At 44.4% G+C, this 17,906-nt stretch overlaps 1 protein-coding gene across 4 annotated transcripts in view; it reads left to right on the top strand.

The window, feature by feature from the left end:
- hip1 (huntingtin interacting protein 1) overlaps positions 1 to 17,906 on the top strand; it is a 56,533-nt gene that overhangs the window by 22,693 nt on the left and 15,934 nt on the right. For all 4 annotated transcript variants that reach the window (XM_061828496.1, XM_061828495.1, XM_061828494.1 and 1 more), the window contains 12 exons: positions 400 to 480; positions 2,298 to 2,374; positions 3,392 to 3,453; positions 7,050 to 7,190; positions 7,998 to 8,055; positions 8,148 to 8,223; positions 10,294 to 10,437; positions 12,397 to 12,494; positions 13,844 to 13,916; positions 15,623 to 15,806; positions 17,506 to 17,594; positions 17,712 to 17,828. In XM_061828496.1, the coding sequence (XP_061684480.1) occupies positions 400 to 480; positions 2,298 to 2,374; positions 3,392 to 3,453; positions 7,050 to 7,190; positions 7,998 to 8,055; positions 8,148 to 8,223; positions 10,294 to 10,437; positions 12,397 to 12,494; positions 13,844 to 13,916; positions 15,623 to 15,806; positions 17,506 to 17,594; positions 17,712 to 17,828 (1,200 nt within the window). The remainder of the gene's footprint in view (positions 1 to 399; positions 481 to 2,297; positions 2,375 to 3,391; positions 3,454 to 7,049; positions 7,191 to 7,997; positions 8,056 to 8,147; positions 8,224 to 10,293; positions 10,438 to 12,396; positions 12,495 to 13,843; positions 13,917 to 15,622; positions 15,807 to 17,505; positions 17,595 to 17,711; positions 17,829 to 17,906) is intronic.

Here is a 17,906-nt window from a genome sequence, read left to right as displayed (position 1 = left end):
CACCTTTGTTAGGACTTTGCACTTTGAGCCAATACAACAGTCGAACTTGCTTAACAAAGTCAATGCAGTCAGTTATGCCTGTCCATCCTTCCATTTTCTATAAAGCTTATCCCCACAAAGGGCCACGGGTGTGCTGGAGACTATCCCAGCTATGTAGACTTCATTGTAAGTTTATCATGGGAAAAATATCAGTAGGATGCATGTTAGTCCACCAGAACCACATACAGGATATTAATTATTGATGATAAACTGGAGTCCCTTGGATCAAAGTGTCCTCTTAAATATCCTCGTCGTCTTTTGGGTGGCCAACTTGTAGGCTTCTCTCGAGTAGGAGATACTGTTTCCACCCTTGGCCTTACCGATAAATGTTGGACTCGTTTGTGATTCTTGTGCCCACAGGGTCACCTGAGTGAAGGCTACGGGAAGCTCTGCAGCATCTACCTCAAACTGCTCATCACCAAAATGGAGTTTCACATCAAAGTGAGTTCGCATGGCCTATAAAACCAAGCAAGAGTCCCAAATCACTCATTATCTCCGTCTCAAGTCTGTCTTTATTTCCATCATCTCTCTGGGGGTGGGCACGGGTGGGTCTTCTTCGAACATTCTGGCCGTGAGACCGATGACTTTTCGTGTATCTATAACTTCTTCGAATTGAACACGTGAGATGAGTGGCCAGTAGCGTTGGGCATTGAGAACCTTTTGGGAACCGAGAGAGTCGCATTCTGGTTCTCCCGGAATCGTTCAGATTTTCAAATGTTGTACTTTCGAGGCCTAGATGAAGAAAGTGGTCAAAATCAACAAAGTGCGCAAAGACGTGCTTGTGGCCAACAATGGAGAGCTTAACGCAACCGAGAGTTTAACGCTAGCGCCGCCACGCTAACCCTAGCGCCGGGCTAACGCTAGCGCCACGCTGACGCTGCCCTAACAAAAGTGTTTAACTTTGTTGCCTCAGCGCAACCTTGGAATAAGATTGGATTGTGCAAAGGAAGTTGTTGCAATGTGTACAAGTCTAATGTCCCCCCATCTATCTATCGATCGATCTCGCTCCCTCACTCTCTCCCTCTCTCTCCCTCTCTCTCCCTCTCTCTCCCTCTCTCTCCCTCTCTCTCCCTCTCTCTCCCTCTCTCTCCCCCTATCTATCTATCTATCTTATCTATCTATCTATCTATCTATCTATCTTCTATCTATCTATCTATCTATCTATCTATCTATCTATCTATCTATCTATCTATCTATCTATCTATCTATCTATCTATCTATCTATCTATCTATCTACTATCTATCTATCTATCTATCTATCTATCTATCTATCTATCTATCTATCTATCTCTCTATCTATCTATCTATCTATCTATCTATCTATCTATCTATCCATCCCTACATAGATCTATCCCCCCAAACCTCCCCACACACCATCCAGAACTTGAATGAAGTCATTTGGTTGAGTTTGAAACCATAAAAAAAAAAAACTCTACGCTAACATTGAGGCAGCTGACAAGTTTTAATGGTGGGCAACGGACATTCACGCACGGATAGGCTTAAGCGTTTATTTTAGTCTTCAAACTTAAGCGGTGACGACAGACACGAGAATGAAATGTAAATGATGACCGTAATTCCCGGCCTACAGAGCGCACCTGATTTTAAGCCTCACCCAGTACATTTGCAAAGGAAATACTATTTGGTTCCCACATTGAAATCCACATTGAAACACGAGATATTTACAAAGAAAGACTGTACACAGAGAGTTTAACGATAGCGCCGCCACGCTAATGCTAGTGCCGCCGTGCTAACCATAGCGCCGTGCTAACGCTAGCGCCACGCTTACGCTGCCCTAACAGGGCCGGTTAAAAAAAAACATACCGGTAAAAATCACAGAGACACGACAGTAACACGCTAGCGCAGCGCTAACAGGGCCGGACCGGTAAAAGTCATTTCCTCGGCACATATATTCCACCGCTCTCACCCTTACCTTTTCCGCTTGAGTGGCCCCCTTGGGGCCGTTAGGAAAAAAAAAAAAAATCCACAAATTATCCGCATCATCGCATAAACCGCAGGGTTGAAAGCGTGTGGGGGGGGGGGGGGGAGTCGCGGATTGTAGGCCGGAAATTACGGTAGTTTAATGGCAAATCTGTAAAATAAATGAAACAAATGAGTAAGGTGTCAAATCGGTGGTTAGCGATTTCAGCAGTAATGTAACTGTGTAATGCGCAGTTAATCGTAGTAATAGCGACACGCTGCGTGTTTGCGTTTGCACATCTTATTTGTGTTTCCGCCTCGGTTGTGTTCTGGTCTATCAGAACCCTCGGTTCCCCGGCAACCTGCAGATGTCAAACAGACAACTCGAAGAGGCGGGAGAGAATGACGTCAACAACTTGTAAGTAAGGCGAGCTGGAAAAATGTTTTATTTGCCATTATATATACAGTACATATCTGCTGCTACACTCGGCGCCAAATATCGAAGTCAAATTATTGCTCATGTTAGCAAAATTGGAAGAGAGAGCACCATTAACTTTGAAAACTGTTTTTGGCGATAAGTGTGTGGTTGTTCCGATTATTGTCATTGTTTTTTTTTTTTTTTTTTCAATTTTGGCATTTACACCTCCAAAAAAGCCAAAGAAAACTCTCATAAAATTATGGGAGGGTGTTTCACTTCTGTCTCCGTCCGTCCTCTGTCCCTCGTCCGTCCAGTCACTGTGATTTGACGGGGGCGCGTACGCACCCGTGTGCCGTCGCCCTCGCGCATCTGCAGTCGAGCACGAAAAATCATCTGCGTGAAATTTGTTACGAGTAGAAATACGTAGATATTGAGAGACGATGTCGCTTATTTTGTGTAGTCTCGACCAATGTTCCCTCTAAGCTGCGCAATTGCGCACTTTTGTCGCGCGCTCTCGGCGCACATGGAAACCGATCCAGAGGAGTGAACCATGGCTTGACAACGCCGCCCCCCTCCGCTCTTAAAGCGGTACACTCATAATTACAAACAGAACACACACCCGCAGCTTTATATCCGCGGGCATGACTGGCGGACCACACCCGTAACTTTATATCTGCGGGCATGACAGACCTCACCTGTACATTTTTCAAATGTGAGTGACTGTTTTTCCTCAATAAAGCGATTTGGTCTGGAGCCACCGACGTGATACGACCTGAACCTTCTTGGAAACCACACCTTTGAGATTTGAGGCGCAGTTAAAAATATTTTTGAAGTTCGAACGATACATCCGTTGCGCCCACGCTTGGGACTCTTGACTCAGCACACGGGTGTGTTATAACCAAATATTTTGTGTGTGTGTGTGTGTTGTACATGCAGTACTGTATATTTCACATTAAAAGCGGAAACGTTCGATCTGGTCGGTGTGTGAAAATGTTTCCGTTTGCGTCTGCTCCTCAGCTTCCAGTTAACGGTGGAGATGTTCGACTACCTGGAGTGCGAACTCAACCTCTTCCTTGGCGGTAAGCCTCTTTTGGACCGACGGCGCAATCGGCCGCGCAGACGCGTCCGCTCGGGCGCGAACCTCAAAAACCTCGGCAGACCGGCAGACCGAGTGCTAGCGTTCGACCGGTGATCCAAAATAGACACTTTTACCTCCGCGTCAGCGACGCGGGCGATTGAGTGGTCGCAGACTCCGTTGTTGTCGGCGTGAGTCATCGCAGGTGAACGCGTCCCTCACATTGCGGACGCGGCTAAAAATAGCCGGCGTGTGACCAGGAGCCGAAGGGGGGAAATGCTGCGAAAGGTTCAGTTCCCCACTCAATGAATCGGAGGAAATCGCGTTCATATTTCTTTTTTTTATCGTGGCCTCCCGTCTGCATCCTGCGCATTGTGTTTGTCGCGTACCAATTTGTTTACATTTTGGTGCAACCCGAAGAATTGTCTTGAGCGCAAAGGTTTTATTTTTTTTAAACATTTCCCCCTTATGCGCCCGCTATGTAAGACCCACCGGTGGCTAGTAAGGCGCTAGATTTACTCCCTTACATGTTCTCAAGTAACATTTTCCAGAAACTGTCCTTGTCGTCCATCCATCCATTATCTACCCCTTTTCCGGGTCGGGTCGCGGGGGAAGTAGCTTCAGCGGGGATACCCGGACTTCCCTTTCCCCAGCCGCTTCTTCCAGCTCTTCCGGAGGGATCCCGAGGCGTTCCCAAGCTAGCCGAGAGACCATAGTCTCTCTAGCGTGTCCTGGGCCGTCCTCTGGGTCTCTTTCCGGCGGGACGTGCCCGGAACACCTCACCAGGGAGGCGTCCGGGAGGGATCAGATGCCCCAGCCACCTCATCTGGTTCTTCTCAATGCGGAGGAGCAGCGTCTCGACACTGAGCCCCTCCCTGATGACCGAGCTTCTCACCCAATCTCTCAGGGAGAGCTCCAGGACAGACCGCGAGATAGACCGCAAGAAGAATCAGGTCGCGGGGTAAGTAGCTTCAGCAGGGACACCCGGACTTCCCTTTCCCCAGCCGCTTCTTCCAGCTCTTCCGAGGGATCCCGAGGCGTTCCCAAGCCAGCCTAGAGACATAGTCTCTCCAGCGTGTCCTGGGTTGTCCTCTGGGTCTTTTTCCGGCGGGACGTCCCCGGAACACCTCACCAGGGAGGCGTCCGGGAGGGATCAGATGCCTCAGCCACCTCATCTGGTTCTTCTCAATGCGGAGGAGCAGCGTCTCGACACTGAGCCCCTCCCTGATGACCGAGCTTCTCACCCAATCTCTAAGGGAGAGCTCCAGGACAGACCACGAGATAGACCGCAAGAAGAGTCAGGTCGCGGGGGAAGTAGCTTCAGCAGGGACACCCGGACTTCCCTTTCCCCAGCCGCTTCTTCCAGCTCTTCCGAGGGATACCGAGGCGTTCCCAAGCCAACCTAGAGACATAGTCTCTCCAGTGTGTCCTGGGTTGTCCTCTGGGTCTCTTTCCGGCGGGATGTCCCCGGAACACCTCACCAGGGAGGCGTCCGGGAGGGATCAGATGCCCCAGCCAGCTCATCTTGTTCTTCTCAATGTAGAGGAGCAGCGGCTCGACACTGAGCCCCTCCCTGATGACTGAGGTTCTCACCCATCTCTAAGGGAGAGTCCGGACACCCTGCGGAGGAAACTCAGTTCGGCCGCTTGCATCCGGAATCGTGTTCTTTCGGTCATGCCCACCCTTGTACTTGTCAGTGTACTTTAACTGCAATGTACTTTTTCCTTTTGTTGACTTTTTATGCGGAGAAGGATCGATACTTTTTCTCTGTTACAATGATCGGCATGTCGTTCGTTGGTTCGATTGCTTCATTTTTAGAGTTTAGTATTTTTAGACTTCATCTTCCGCTTGTGCGCGCTTCTCCCCCGCCGTTGCGCCAATCAAACTTGATGACTAATGTCATGTGACTACCAACTCACCAATCAGAGGGCACAATGCAGTCACATGACTTTGTGAGCCAATTCAAAATGTCCGATGCTTCCGTAGGGGGCCAGTGCCTGTGTTGTCGCTTTTGGGGGAATTAAAAATCGAAATGGTGGCAGGGGTGTGTCGACTCTCTCATATTATTATTTTTATTTTATTTTATGTTCACGCTCTGATTTAAAAAAAAAAAAAAAAGAAAATCAGAAGTTACAAGGTATTCATTACTTGTGTAAACCGCATTAAGCACTTTCTTAGTCTTAAGAAAAAATATTGGATTGACTGTTTTACTTTTAGGGCGGCACGGTGGATCATCTGGAAAACGTTGGCCTCGCAGTTCTGAGGTCCCGGGTTCAATCCTGGCCCCGCCTGTGTGGAGTTTGCATGTTCTCCCCGTTCCTGCGTGGCTTTTTCTCCGGGTGGCCACTCCAGTTTCCTCCCACATCCCAAAAACATGCAACATGAATTGCCCGTAGGTGTGATTGTGAGTGCGGCTGTTTGTCTCGATGTGCCCTGCGATTGGCCGGCGACCAGTTCGGGGTTTGCCCTGCCTCCTGATCCTTGACAGCTGAGATAGGCTCCAGCACTCCCTTGTGAGGATAAGCTACGAAGAAAATGGATGGATGGATGTTTTACTTTTACTTGAGTCGTATTAATCTAAAGTAACAGTACTCCTACTTTGAGTAGAATATCGTGGTACTCTTCCCACCTCTGCCAATGCCAAAACGACAATCACGAGCACTGCGGAAACCGAATTTTGGGTTTTTCCAGGTTTAATTCGTGCACACCAAAACGCAAACCGCCTTCGGTCTCAGTTCTTAAAGTGTTTTCCAAAGTGTTTCATCATTCAAGGCTTAAGCGGGCGGCGCAATGGCGGAAAAAAAAAAGATCTTTTGAGTTTTTTTCCGGTAAACCACACCTCTGCGAGGTTCTCAGGGCCTGCCTTTGGGAATGACGGTCGACGGCTTTAACGATCGCCGGAGACTTGAGTCATGCAAACAAGCCTGTTAGCGTTCAAACTGGTGCCGCCACGCTTATTTTTATTCTTATGTTTCATACTTTTTTGAAGGAAGCCCAACCGGGCAATGAGTTGAAATAAACGGGGTGTACCTGGCGCCTCCTTCGAAAACGAGCACCGAGAGCCTTTATGACAAAGGAAAAAGTCGAGCTACACTGTTTCAAATACCGTCATTTCCGGTTTATAACCAGTGACCGTTTCCACACGCTTTCAACCCTGCGGTTGATGCGCTGATGCGGCTAATTTGTGCATTTTTGCTAACTGCCGCAAGGGGGGCCCTCGAGAGGAAAAGTTAAAAGGGAGAGGGGGTGGAATACATGTGCCGAGGAAGTGACTTTTTACCGGTCCGGCCCTGTTAGCGCTGCGCTAGCATGTTACTGCAGTGTCTCAGTGATTTTTACCCGTATGTTTTGTTGTTGTTTTTTTTTTTAACCAGCCCCGTTAGTGCGGCGCCAGTGTTAGTGTTAGCACGGCGCTAGCGTTAGTGCGGTAGCGTTAAACTGTCTGTGTGCCATCTGTCTTTGTAAATATCTCGTGTTTCAATGTGGGCACACAGCTTGCGGCGTATGTACGTAACAAATGGTATTTCCTTTCCAAATAGGAAACAGGCTCTGTAGGCATCGATATTGAAACTCCTGCCCGACCGTGTCCTTCTCTCCCAGTGTTCAGCTCCCTGGATATGTCCCGGTCCGTGTCGGTGACCGCCGCGGGCCAGTGTCGCCTGGCCCCGCTCATCCAAGTCATCCTGGACTGCAGCCACTTGTACGACTACACGGTTAAGCTGCTCTTCAAGCTGCACTCATGTGAGTAGCGCGGCCCTGCCGCTCCAATCAATTTCCAAAATATTGAATTCACCATGTATGTATTCGTCGACACTCGCTTAAAGACTTTTTCCATTTCTCGCAGTCTTTGATTCGGACAACGAAATCACTGAATTGAACTCGTTTTAAAGTGCCAACGACATGCCTGTAAACATCCTAAAATAGATATTGAAATGAAAACTCCATATAACATTATTCACTTCAGTGTTCATCCGGAAAAATAAATAGAAGCAGAGAGCGAGTCATCCACGCGCAAAGTTGCAGAAGTCTCACTCGGCATCCCAGTGGCGGCCATATTGCCTCGGACGTTCGCCATTGAAAACGCGTAGTGGCCCCTGCTATGGGAGACGATTTTTCCGACGCCCCTTCTGACACGGAAGCTCTTTTCGAAGAAGAGAACATCTCGCAATCGAGTGAAGTGCAATATTACCCTATCCTTTCGAGGCATATTTAGATGATATGCGGATCACTTCTAACTGAAAACAGACTCCCCGACAGTATATAGCGTACTCAGCCGCGAGCGACGGCAACGCCGTAAAGCGGCCCGGCTCGGCGCCGCGACGGGCCACCCCGGCCGAAGCCGTGATCGGCAGACTCGGCCCGCCGACGTGAACGTCGCTACGTTTAGCACCGCTGACTTACGTACGCGGATCTTTTGTTCCGGTCTCAGAGGATTGAGAGGAATCCATTTTCAAAAGTTCCACTGTATCGGCGCTTATGTTCTCTCCATGTATTTAAAATGTCCTCCTAATCTGACAAGTTGTGTATTTTTTTTTTTTTTGTACGCAGGCCTTCCGGCGGACACCCTCCAAGGCCACCGAGATCGCTTCCAGGAGCAGTTTCGGAAGTACGAGCGACCCGCTCGACGCGGTTCCGACCGAGCCGTCCGCACCCCGTTCAAATGTCATCCGTCTGCTTTTCGAATCTGTTTTGTTGCAGGTTGAAGAGTCTTTTTTATCGCTCCAGCAACTTGCAGTATTTCAAGAGGCTGATTCAGATCCCGCAGCTGCCTGAGGTAATCATCGACACGAATCCCCGTGATGTCCGCCCAACGACAAAATGATTGAAAAACGTGGCCACTGCACACTTGCAGTACAGTAATCCCTCGTTTTTCACGGTTAATTGGTACCAGACCCACCCACGAAAAATAAAAAACAGCGAAGTAGGGGGAAATGGTGTTTTTTGTTGTTTTTTTTTTTTTTTTCCCTTCATAGGTCCTTGTTATCTTGCTGGGGAAATAAAAAAAAATTAAATTTAAAATTTATTGATTGATCTATCCATTTTCTGTGCTGCTTATCCTCACAAGGGTCACGGGGAGTGCTGGAGCCTATCCCACCCGTCAACAAGCAGGTGGCAGGGTCCGCCCTAAACCGGTCGCTAGCCAATCGCAGGGCGCATCGAGACAAACAGCCGCACTCACGATCACACTTTAATTACATCACAATAATCACAATTTAGAGTGTCCAATTACCGAAATTCTGGCCTACAAGCCGCGACTTTTTTCACACGTTTTCAACCCTGCGGTTTATGCGATGCTAGCTATCGTTAGCACACCTGGTTATAAGCCTCGGTGCACAGAAAGAGTTTAACACTAGCGCCACGCTAACGCTAGCACCGCGTTAGCGTTAAACCAGGTGCGCTCTGTCGGCCGGGAATTACGGTAATGTCGCGCGTTTTTAGGATATGGTAGGAAAATAGAGCGAATTATTTATTAACATCTATCTATCTATCTATCTATCTATCTATCTACTCATCTGTAGTTCTCTCTCCCTCTCTCAATTGCTAGGTAGCTGGATGGATGCTAGCTAGTTAGCAAGATATCTATCTATCTTCTCATCTGTAGTTCTCTCTCCCTCTCTCTATTGCTAGGTAGCTGGATGGATGCTAGCTAGTTAGCAAGATTATCTATCTATCTATCTATCTATCTATCTATCTATATCTATCTATCTATCTATCTTCTCATCTGTAGTTCTCTCTCCCTCTCTCTATTGCTAGGTAGCTGGATGGATGCTAGCTAGTTAGCAAGATTATCTATCTATCTATCTATCTATCTATCTATCTATCTATCTATCTATCTATCTATCTATCTATCTATCTATCTATCTATCTATCTATCTTCTCATCTGTAGTTCTCTCTCCCTCTCTCTATTGCTAGGTAGCTGGATGGATGCTAGCTAGTTAGCAAGATTATCTATCTATCTATCTATCTATCTATTCTATCTATCTATCTATCTATCTATCTATCTATCTATCTATCTATCTATCTATCTATCTATCTATCTATCTATCTATCTATCTATCTATCTATCTATCTATCTATCTATCTATCTATCTTCTCATCTGTAGTTCTCGCTCCCTCTCTCTATCGCTAGGTAGCTGGATGGATGCTAGCTAGTTAGCAGGGTAGCTCTCTCTCTCTCTCTCTCTCTCTCTCTCTCTCTCTCTCTCTCTCTCTCTCTCTGTCTATCTATCTATGCACGTCGCGGATGACGCATTAGTACGTAGCAATCCGGCTTTTTTTCGGGGGGGATCCGCGATGGACCGAATCCGCGGCAGGCGATCCGCGAAGTTGAGAGGGGATTACCGTCGTCAAACGTTCCCTTGCAGTTCATTCTCAACGTGTCGGTCAGGCTTCCGTCCAGTCTCGTCCACGGCAAATCGAGCTCAGAGCGCCCTCGTGAATCTTGCAATTTTTCACAGTAACGGATCTTCCCTGATCTATTTGATTCTAAAGTTAGCCATCGACTTGGTACGAGGGGAAAAAAATGAATGGGTCCAGTCCAACTCGAGCTGATTAATAAATTACGAGGTCTGTCCGAGAGCGTTCAACACATTCTTCTTCTACCTCGTTATTTAAATAGTAGACTTCGGATTTCCTATTTCCGGCAGAAATACAATTATTACAATTGTTATTTTTTTCAAGCACGTTCATATATGTTGAAAATGCTGAGGTTATCAATATGTATTGTGCAAACCCTCTTTACAAATCCCAACGAGAGCGTCCAATGTCATTTTTCATTTTTCATTTTTCTTGATGCCGCGACTTTTAAATCAATCCCTCCGCGCTTGAACGGTTTCCCCGCAGAATCCGCCGAACTTCCTGCGGGCGTCCGCCCTGTCGGAGCACATCAGCCCCGTGGTCGTGATCCCCGCAGAGTCGTCGTCCCCGGAGTCCGAACACACGGTGGAGACCGACGACCTGGTGGACACGGACCTCCCCGCCGTGCCGGTAAATAAAAGTCCGGTCTCCGAATGGCGCCGTCTTTCTGTTCTCCAATCTTTCTTTATCAATAAATGTATGGGGTTTTTTTTGGGTTTTTTTTTTTTTTTTTTTGCATTTACACTACAGTATATGCAATGGACAAATAGTTGTGGCTAATAGTAGTTATGAATACAGTTTTTTATTTTTTATTTTTTTTTTATGGCAATTTAAAATGACAGGTTTAGTGTGGAAAACGGATTATCCAAGATGGGATTTTTTTTTTTTTTTTTACCCAATTTTGTTTGTTTTTATGTCATTTTTAAAAATGTTTCTTTTTTCACTTAATGGCACTTTATCTTCACTTATTTTAAAAAAAAATGTTGGTGTTTAAAAAAAAAACTGGAAATATTTTCTCAAGATGGACTTTTTTTTCTACCCAATTTTGTTTGTTTTTGTGTCATTTTTTTAAAAAAAAATCTTTTTTCACTTAATGGCACTTTATCTTCACGTATTTAAAAAAAATGTTGGTGTTTAAAAAAAAAATGGAAATATTTTCTCAAGATGGGCTTTTTTTTCTACCCAATTTTGTCTGTTTTGGTCATTTTTTTTAATTTTTTTCTTTTTTCACTTAATGGCACCTTATCTTTACTTATTTAAAAAAAAATGTTGATGTTTAAAAAAAAACTGGAAATATTTTCTCAAGATGGACTTTTTTTTCTACCCAATTTTGTTTGTTTTTGTGTCATTTTTTTAAAAAAAAATCTTTTTTCACTTAATGGCACTTTATCTTCACGTATTTAAAAAAAAAATTTTGGTGTTTAAAAAAAATGGAAATATTTTCTCAAGATGGGCTTTTTTTTCTACCCAATTTTGTCTGTTTTTGTGTCATTTTTTATATTTTTTTCTTTTTTCACTTAATGGCACCTTATCTTTACTTATTTAAAAAAAATGTTGATGTTTAAAAAAAAACTGGAGATATTTTCTCAAGATGGGCTTTTTTTTAACGCAATGCTAAATATATTCACATTATATTTAATGGTCCCATATTGTGCCTATTTCGACCTCCGCAGAGTGACTCTCTAACGTGGGCTTAATATAAAAAGATTATTATCATTTCAAAAACACTTTTTGCCCAGAAAAGCCCCCCCCCTCCAAAAAAAAAAAAAAAAAAAGAAGTTGGTACTTGTGTTTGAGCCACTTTTGTATCCGCTTTCTCCGTATTTGTCTCTTTTCTCTGATTGGTTGCCTCCGAGCAGAAGAGCCACTTGTGAGAGTTTGTTGACAACGCTGGCGCAGAACAGAAAGACAGGCGGGGAGGTCTTCATTAGTGACGTAGACGGTCGAAAATAAATTCAGATAACCTGATTTTAGGCCTGTTGCCAGGAGAGAAAAAAACATCTGAATTCAGGAATGTGTGGACGATTTTAATTAATATTTCATATGTTGATTGAAGCCTCATTGTGCCAAAAGAACATCCCAAATATTGGAAAAAAGTTCATTTGTCAGTCACAAAGCCAAAAAGACATAAAATTACAGTCTCCAAGATTATTATTTTTTGTTACAATTGACTACAACCTCGGTTCTCGACCACGATCCATTCCAGAAGGTGGTTCAAGAAGTAATTTGTTCAAAAACCAAATCGATATTTCCCATTACAATGAATGGAAAAAGAAATAATGCGTTCCAAGTCTAAAAAATTAGTCCTTTTAACGTATTTTTTAAGCTTTTCCTGATAATAAACTGCATATTAGAAATACATGTATAGTTTAGATACTTTAGATAATGAAATGACTTAAGAAATTGCTTAAAATGTATGCTTTAGTTGTAGAGTAGGCTTGGCTGGCAGCGCATCGCCGTATCTGTAGCAACTCGGCCCCCGGCCTCGGAAACTTTTTTTTTTTTTTTTTTTTTGTATTCCCTGTATGTATTTTCAATTCGGTCCGAGGCATCTTTCCCTCCTTACGGTTTTTGGTTCTGATGGTTTAGGCTCCGGTGGAGACCAAATTTGATGACCTGTTTGGAACGTCCGCCGCAATCGATCCCTTCAACTTCAACAATCAGAACGGGATGCGCAAGGATGATAAGTACGTCTTTTTTTTAAATCATAAAAAAACACATTTCATTTATGTAATAAAGCACTACTTAAAATATGTACAGTACTTCTCAAATGTATTGGACCACTCCCAGCTGTAGTGTTGAAACCGTAGCTGCACCTAAATCGACAGAGTTGGTTATTACCATCATTATTTATGATATGAGGATTTCGACACTCCTCAACTGAAACTTTTTTTTTTTTTTTAACATTCAATAAAGTTACGTATGGTTTTATGCGTCCCAAATGACCGCCATGATCGCGTCATTGGGTGCTTTTCATTCAGCGCCGCCTTCTGGCGGCCAGCCGGACAGAAGTAGAATTATTGCTGTTTGAATTTTAAATTGATGTTACATTGATTTTTTTTTTTTTTTTTTTTTTTCCCCGCCAAATTATTGTTGGTGGTGTCCAATAAAATTTAGCACTGTTCTATCTGTCTGTCTATCTATCTATCTATCTATCTATCTATCTATCTATCTATCTATCTATCTATCTATCTATCTATCTATCTATCTATCCTATCTATCTATCTATCTATCCATCTATCCATCTATCTATATCGCTCCCTCACTCTTTCTCTCTCTCTCTCTCTCTCCCCCTATCTATCTATCTATCTATCTATCTATCTATCTATCTATCTATCTATCTATCTATCTATCTATCTATCTATCTATCTATCTATCTATCTATCTATCGATCTTGATTTATTCTTTATCTATCTATCTATCTATCTATCTATCTATCTATCTATCTATCTATCTATCTATCTATCTATCTATCTATCTATCTATCTATCGATCTTGATTTATTCTCTATCTATCTATCTATCTATCTATCTATCTATCTATCTATCTATCCATCTATCTATATTGCTCCCTCACTCTCTCTCTCTCTCCCCCTATCTATCTATCTATCTATCTATCTATCTATCTATCTATCTATCTATCTATCTATCTATCTATCTATCTATCTATCTATCTATCTATCTATCTATCTATCTATCTATGTATCTATCTATCTCTCTCGCTCTCTCTATTTATTTTTATTAGTATTAATTTATCAATTTATTCAAATGTAATCCTTCATGCAAAAAAAAAACCAAATCAGTGCAAGCGAAGAAAGTGATATTTTTTTGACATAGGCGTGGTAAAATTTTTAAATGCAGAATGTTGATTAGAACTGATTTTTATTATCAGTTCGTGATAAGTCATGTATTTCTCAATACTTTACTGAGCTCTTTTGTTCATTGATTTAATGGATGATAAACTCATAATTATTGCACCCAAATTTCGAAATTCGGAGTTTTTCGATTGACGGGCCCTGACTTTCTGTGTTCGCCAGGGATCGGCTGATTGAGCAGCTGACAAGGGAAATCCAGATCCTGAAGGACGAGTTGGAATCCTTCCGATTGGAGGTGAAAAGGAGGACAATCCCCCACGATACATAATTTCGCTTACCGTAATTTCCGGCCTAAAGAGTGCACCTGATTATAAGCCTCACCCAGTACGTTTGTAAAGGAAATACCATAAGTCGCACCTGTGAAAAAGCCGCAAGTGCCCACATTGAAACACGAGATATTTACAAAGACGGTACACAGAAAGCATTTTGAAAGTTTTAATACCTTAGCTTAGCTTAACATAGCAACAACACGGTAGCATGAACACAGGTGGTGCTAAAAAAAAAAAAAACGTATCGGTAAAAAAACAAAACACAACCGCGGCAGCTACACAGTAGCAAAACAGTAGCGCAGCAATAACAGAGCCGGTTTAAAAAAAAAAACAGACTTAAATCACTGAGACGGAGCAGCAACAGGCTAGCATAGCGCTAACACTACCGTGGCGCTAACAGGGCCGGTAAAAAAAAAAAAAAAATACCGGTAAAAGTCACTTACACAGCGCTAATAAGGCCGGTTTAAAAAAAAAAAAAAAAAACACTGGTAAAAATCACGGCGATGCGGCAGTAACACAGCAGCAACATGCTAGCACAGCGCTAACATGGTCTGTTAAAAAAAACATACTGGTAAAAATCACATAAATTAGACATGGCAGTAACAAAACCAACACGCTAGCGCAGTGCTAACTGTAGCGCAGCGCGACCAGCGCTGCTTTAAAAAAAAAAAGACACTGGTAAAAGTAACTTCCTCAGCACATATATTCCACCATCTCACTCTTACCTTTTCTGCTCAAGTGCCCCCTTGTGGCCGCTAGAAAAAATGCCCAAATTAGCCGCACCGCCGGATAAACAGCAGGGTTAAAAGGGTGTCAAAAAAGTCGCGACTTATAGGCCGAAAATTACGGTAAGTCCTTTGGAAAGAAAATGCCATAAGTCGCACGTGTGTAAAAGCTACAAGTGCCCACATTTAAACATGAGATATTTACAAAGACGGCACACAGAAAGCATTTTGAAAGTTTTAATACCTTAGCTTAGCTTAACATAGCAACAACACGGTAGCATGAACACAGGTGGTGCTATAAAAAAAAAAAAAACGTATCGGTAAAAAAACAAAAAACAACCGCGGCAGCTACACAGTAGCAACACGGTAGCGCAGCATTAACAGAGCCGGTTTAAAAAAAAACATACTTAAATCACTGAGACGCAGCAGCAACAAGCTAGCATAGCGCTAACACTACCGTGGCGCTAACAGGGCCGGTAAAAAAAAAAAAAAAAAAAACACTGGTAAAAATCACGGCGATGCGGCAGTAACACAGCAGCAACATGCTAGCACAGAGCTAACAGGGCCGGTAAAAAAAAAAAAACATACCGGTAAAAATAACGGAGACACGGCAGTAACACAGCAGCAACATGCTAGCGCGGCGCCAGCGCAGCGGCAGCAACGATGCGGCAGCAACATGCTAGCTCAGCGCTAACAGGGCCTGTTTAAAAAAAAACATACTGGTAAAAATCACGTAAATTAGACATGGCAGTAACAAAACCAACATGCTAGCGCAGTGCTAACTCTAGCGCAGCGCTAATAGCTAAAAGTCACGACTTATAGGCCGGAAATTACGGTAAGATTTTCTGCGACGAAAGGAATTTCCCTGATCGAGCGGATGTAATTTCAACAAAACCCAAAAAACCTCCCCCTAACTCCCTCCCTCCCTCCTTCCTTCGTTCCGCCAGACCGGACGATTGTGTCAGGCCCTGAGGGGCCGCGTCAACGAGCTGGAAGCGGAGCTGGCCGAGCAGAGCCACCTGAGGCTGCAGGCGGCGGCGGAGAGCGAGTTCCTCAAGGCGGAGCTCGACGACCTCAGGAGGGTCAGGGAGGACACTGAGAAAGAGCAGCGGACTCTGACCGAGATCGAGAGTAAGCCCGGCAGCCGTCGCGGGGGTACTTGACTAGATCAAGATGTCAAAGAAGGCTTCTGGGTTCCACAGAATCCAATCAGAAACAAAAATACTGCAGCCAGAAAATCATTTGTCACTGAGGACGGCGACTGCATGTGACGTCACCGTTTTCGCGCCGCCATATTGCAGGTCAAACAGAGCTGCTCGGCGTTGAACCGGAGCAGAATATTTACAAAACCTGAGACTTGTTGAGCTGTTGGTTGTCACAAAAAACGAGACCGATAGTCAAAGAGATCGTTCGATAGAATACCAGCAGAAAAGACCAGAAAAGATCGAGAAAGGATGGATGGTGCCCAACCAAAATACACACACGACTGTGTAGCGATCGCTTCATTTCTGGTAGGGATTAATCTTCGCAATCTAAAATGACCAAGAAGTATTTATGATTTATAATGCCATGTCGACTCATTTGAGAACAATGCGTAGTTAAAAAAAGAAATCAACAATCTGTCGCAGAGAGGTTCGCGGAGGTTAACGTGTGGCCGCAATACGCTTCCGTGTACGGAGGAGACGACTCCCTGTCATAAATTTTATTCCCAATCATAGTTAATGAATGCGAGTTTGTGTAAAACCAGGGGTCATTTATTTCATATATTTGGTATTTGTATTGAATACTAGCTGAAAAGATTGATGGATTCCGGCAAAGGTTAATGTGTGGCCGAACACACTTCCGCGTTCACGAGCCGTCAACCCGTCACTATGTGGGATTTATTCCCGATTGAGATCCAGCAACAAAGTATTTGTATGCATCCGGACTTTTCTACACTTTTGCGTAAATCTCGACGACGTACTCGCCACATCCGCGTGTAGATCCAGTTGTCCAAGACGAGCCGAAGCGGGTTAACGGTCCAATTTCTTATCGGCGAAAACATCGACTTCGGCGTTAAATATGGATCCTCTATGCCAAGTGTCTCCCATTTTTCCACGTACCTTCGTTTAATTATCATCTTCTAAAGGTTTAACGGTATCGGACAAAACTCTGGGCGTCGTGCTATGAGACATATTTTCGTTTCGTCTCAACGGAATTAGCATTGAATGCTTTGTTTGACCGTCCGTATGGCGATATCACGTGATTTTATGACATCGGTGCACGAGCTCGATACCCATTTCTGTACTTTACCCGATCGGGGCTTTTGAATGAAATGCTAAGGGTTCTGTTTTTCAGGGCGCTGTATTATAAACATTTGTTAGTGTATCTTTTGTTTACAAAATAATCGAATCAAGGCTCAGGGGCACAAAGGAAGGTGGGTGACTTGATTGGTCTCCGCCCCGTGTGGTGTACCACGTCAGTCAGAATCACGCGAGTAGAGTAGAAACACATAGATATGGAAAGACTTTGCTTATTTTGTGTAGTCTTGACCAATGTTCCCTCTCAGCTGCGCAACTGTGCAATTGCGCAGTTGTCGCGCACTCTCACCGCACATGAAAACCGATCCAGCGCAGTGAACCACAGCCTGACGGTCTTTAACAACGAGCTGCCGCTCGGCCTACTTCAACTTCCTAGATTACCTGACACCGCCCCCCCTCCACTCTTAAAGGGGTACACGCATAATTACAAACAGAACACACACCCGTGACTTTATATCTGCGGGCATGACTGACCACACCCGTACATTTTTCAAACGTGAGTGACCGCTACGTCCTCGATCATTTCGCAGAAAAGGCTCAGGCCAACGAGCAGCGCTACACCAAGCTGAAGGAGAAGTACAGCGAGCTCGTGCAGGGCCACGCCGAATTGCTGAGGAAGGTGAGGGAACCCCCCCACACACACACACACACACACACACACACAAGTTCTCGGTTCCAGAAGCGCCTTCTCCCCCGGCACCGCAATCCAATGTTGACTGTCGCTTTCGGGCGCCAGAACGCCGAGGTCACCCGGCAGATGACCGTGGCCCGAGCCGCTCAGGACGAGGTGGACGCGGTGAGGAAGGAGATGCAGGACAAGGTGAAGGCGGCCCAGGAATTTGCGGACAGGCAGGTGGGCATCAACGTCTCTTTGACTTTGGTTTTGCTTTTCTTTTTTTTTTTTTTTTTTTTTTTTAAAGCAAATTCATAA

This window comes from Syngnathoides biaculeatus, chromosome 8 (assembly GCF_019802595.1).
Source record: "Syngnathoides biaculeatus isolate LvHL_M chromosome 8, ASM1980259v1, whole genome shotgun sequence".
Classification (NCBI taxonomy): domain Eukaryota; kingdom Metazoa; phylum Chordata; class Actinopteri; order Syngnathiformes; family Syngnathidae; genus Syngnathoides; species Syngnathoides biaculeatus.
This window is presented reverse-complemented; position numbering and strand designations above follow the sequence as displayed.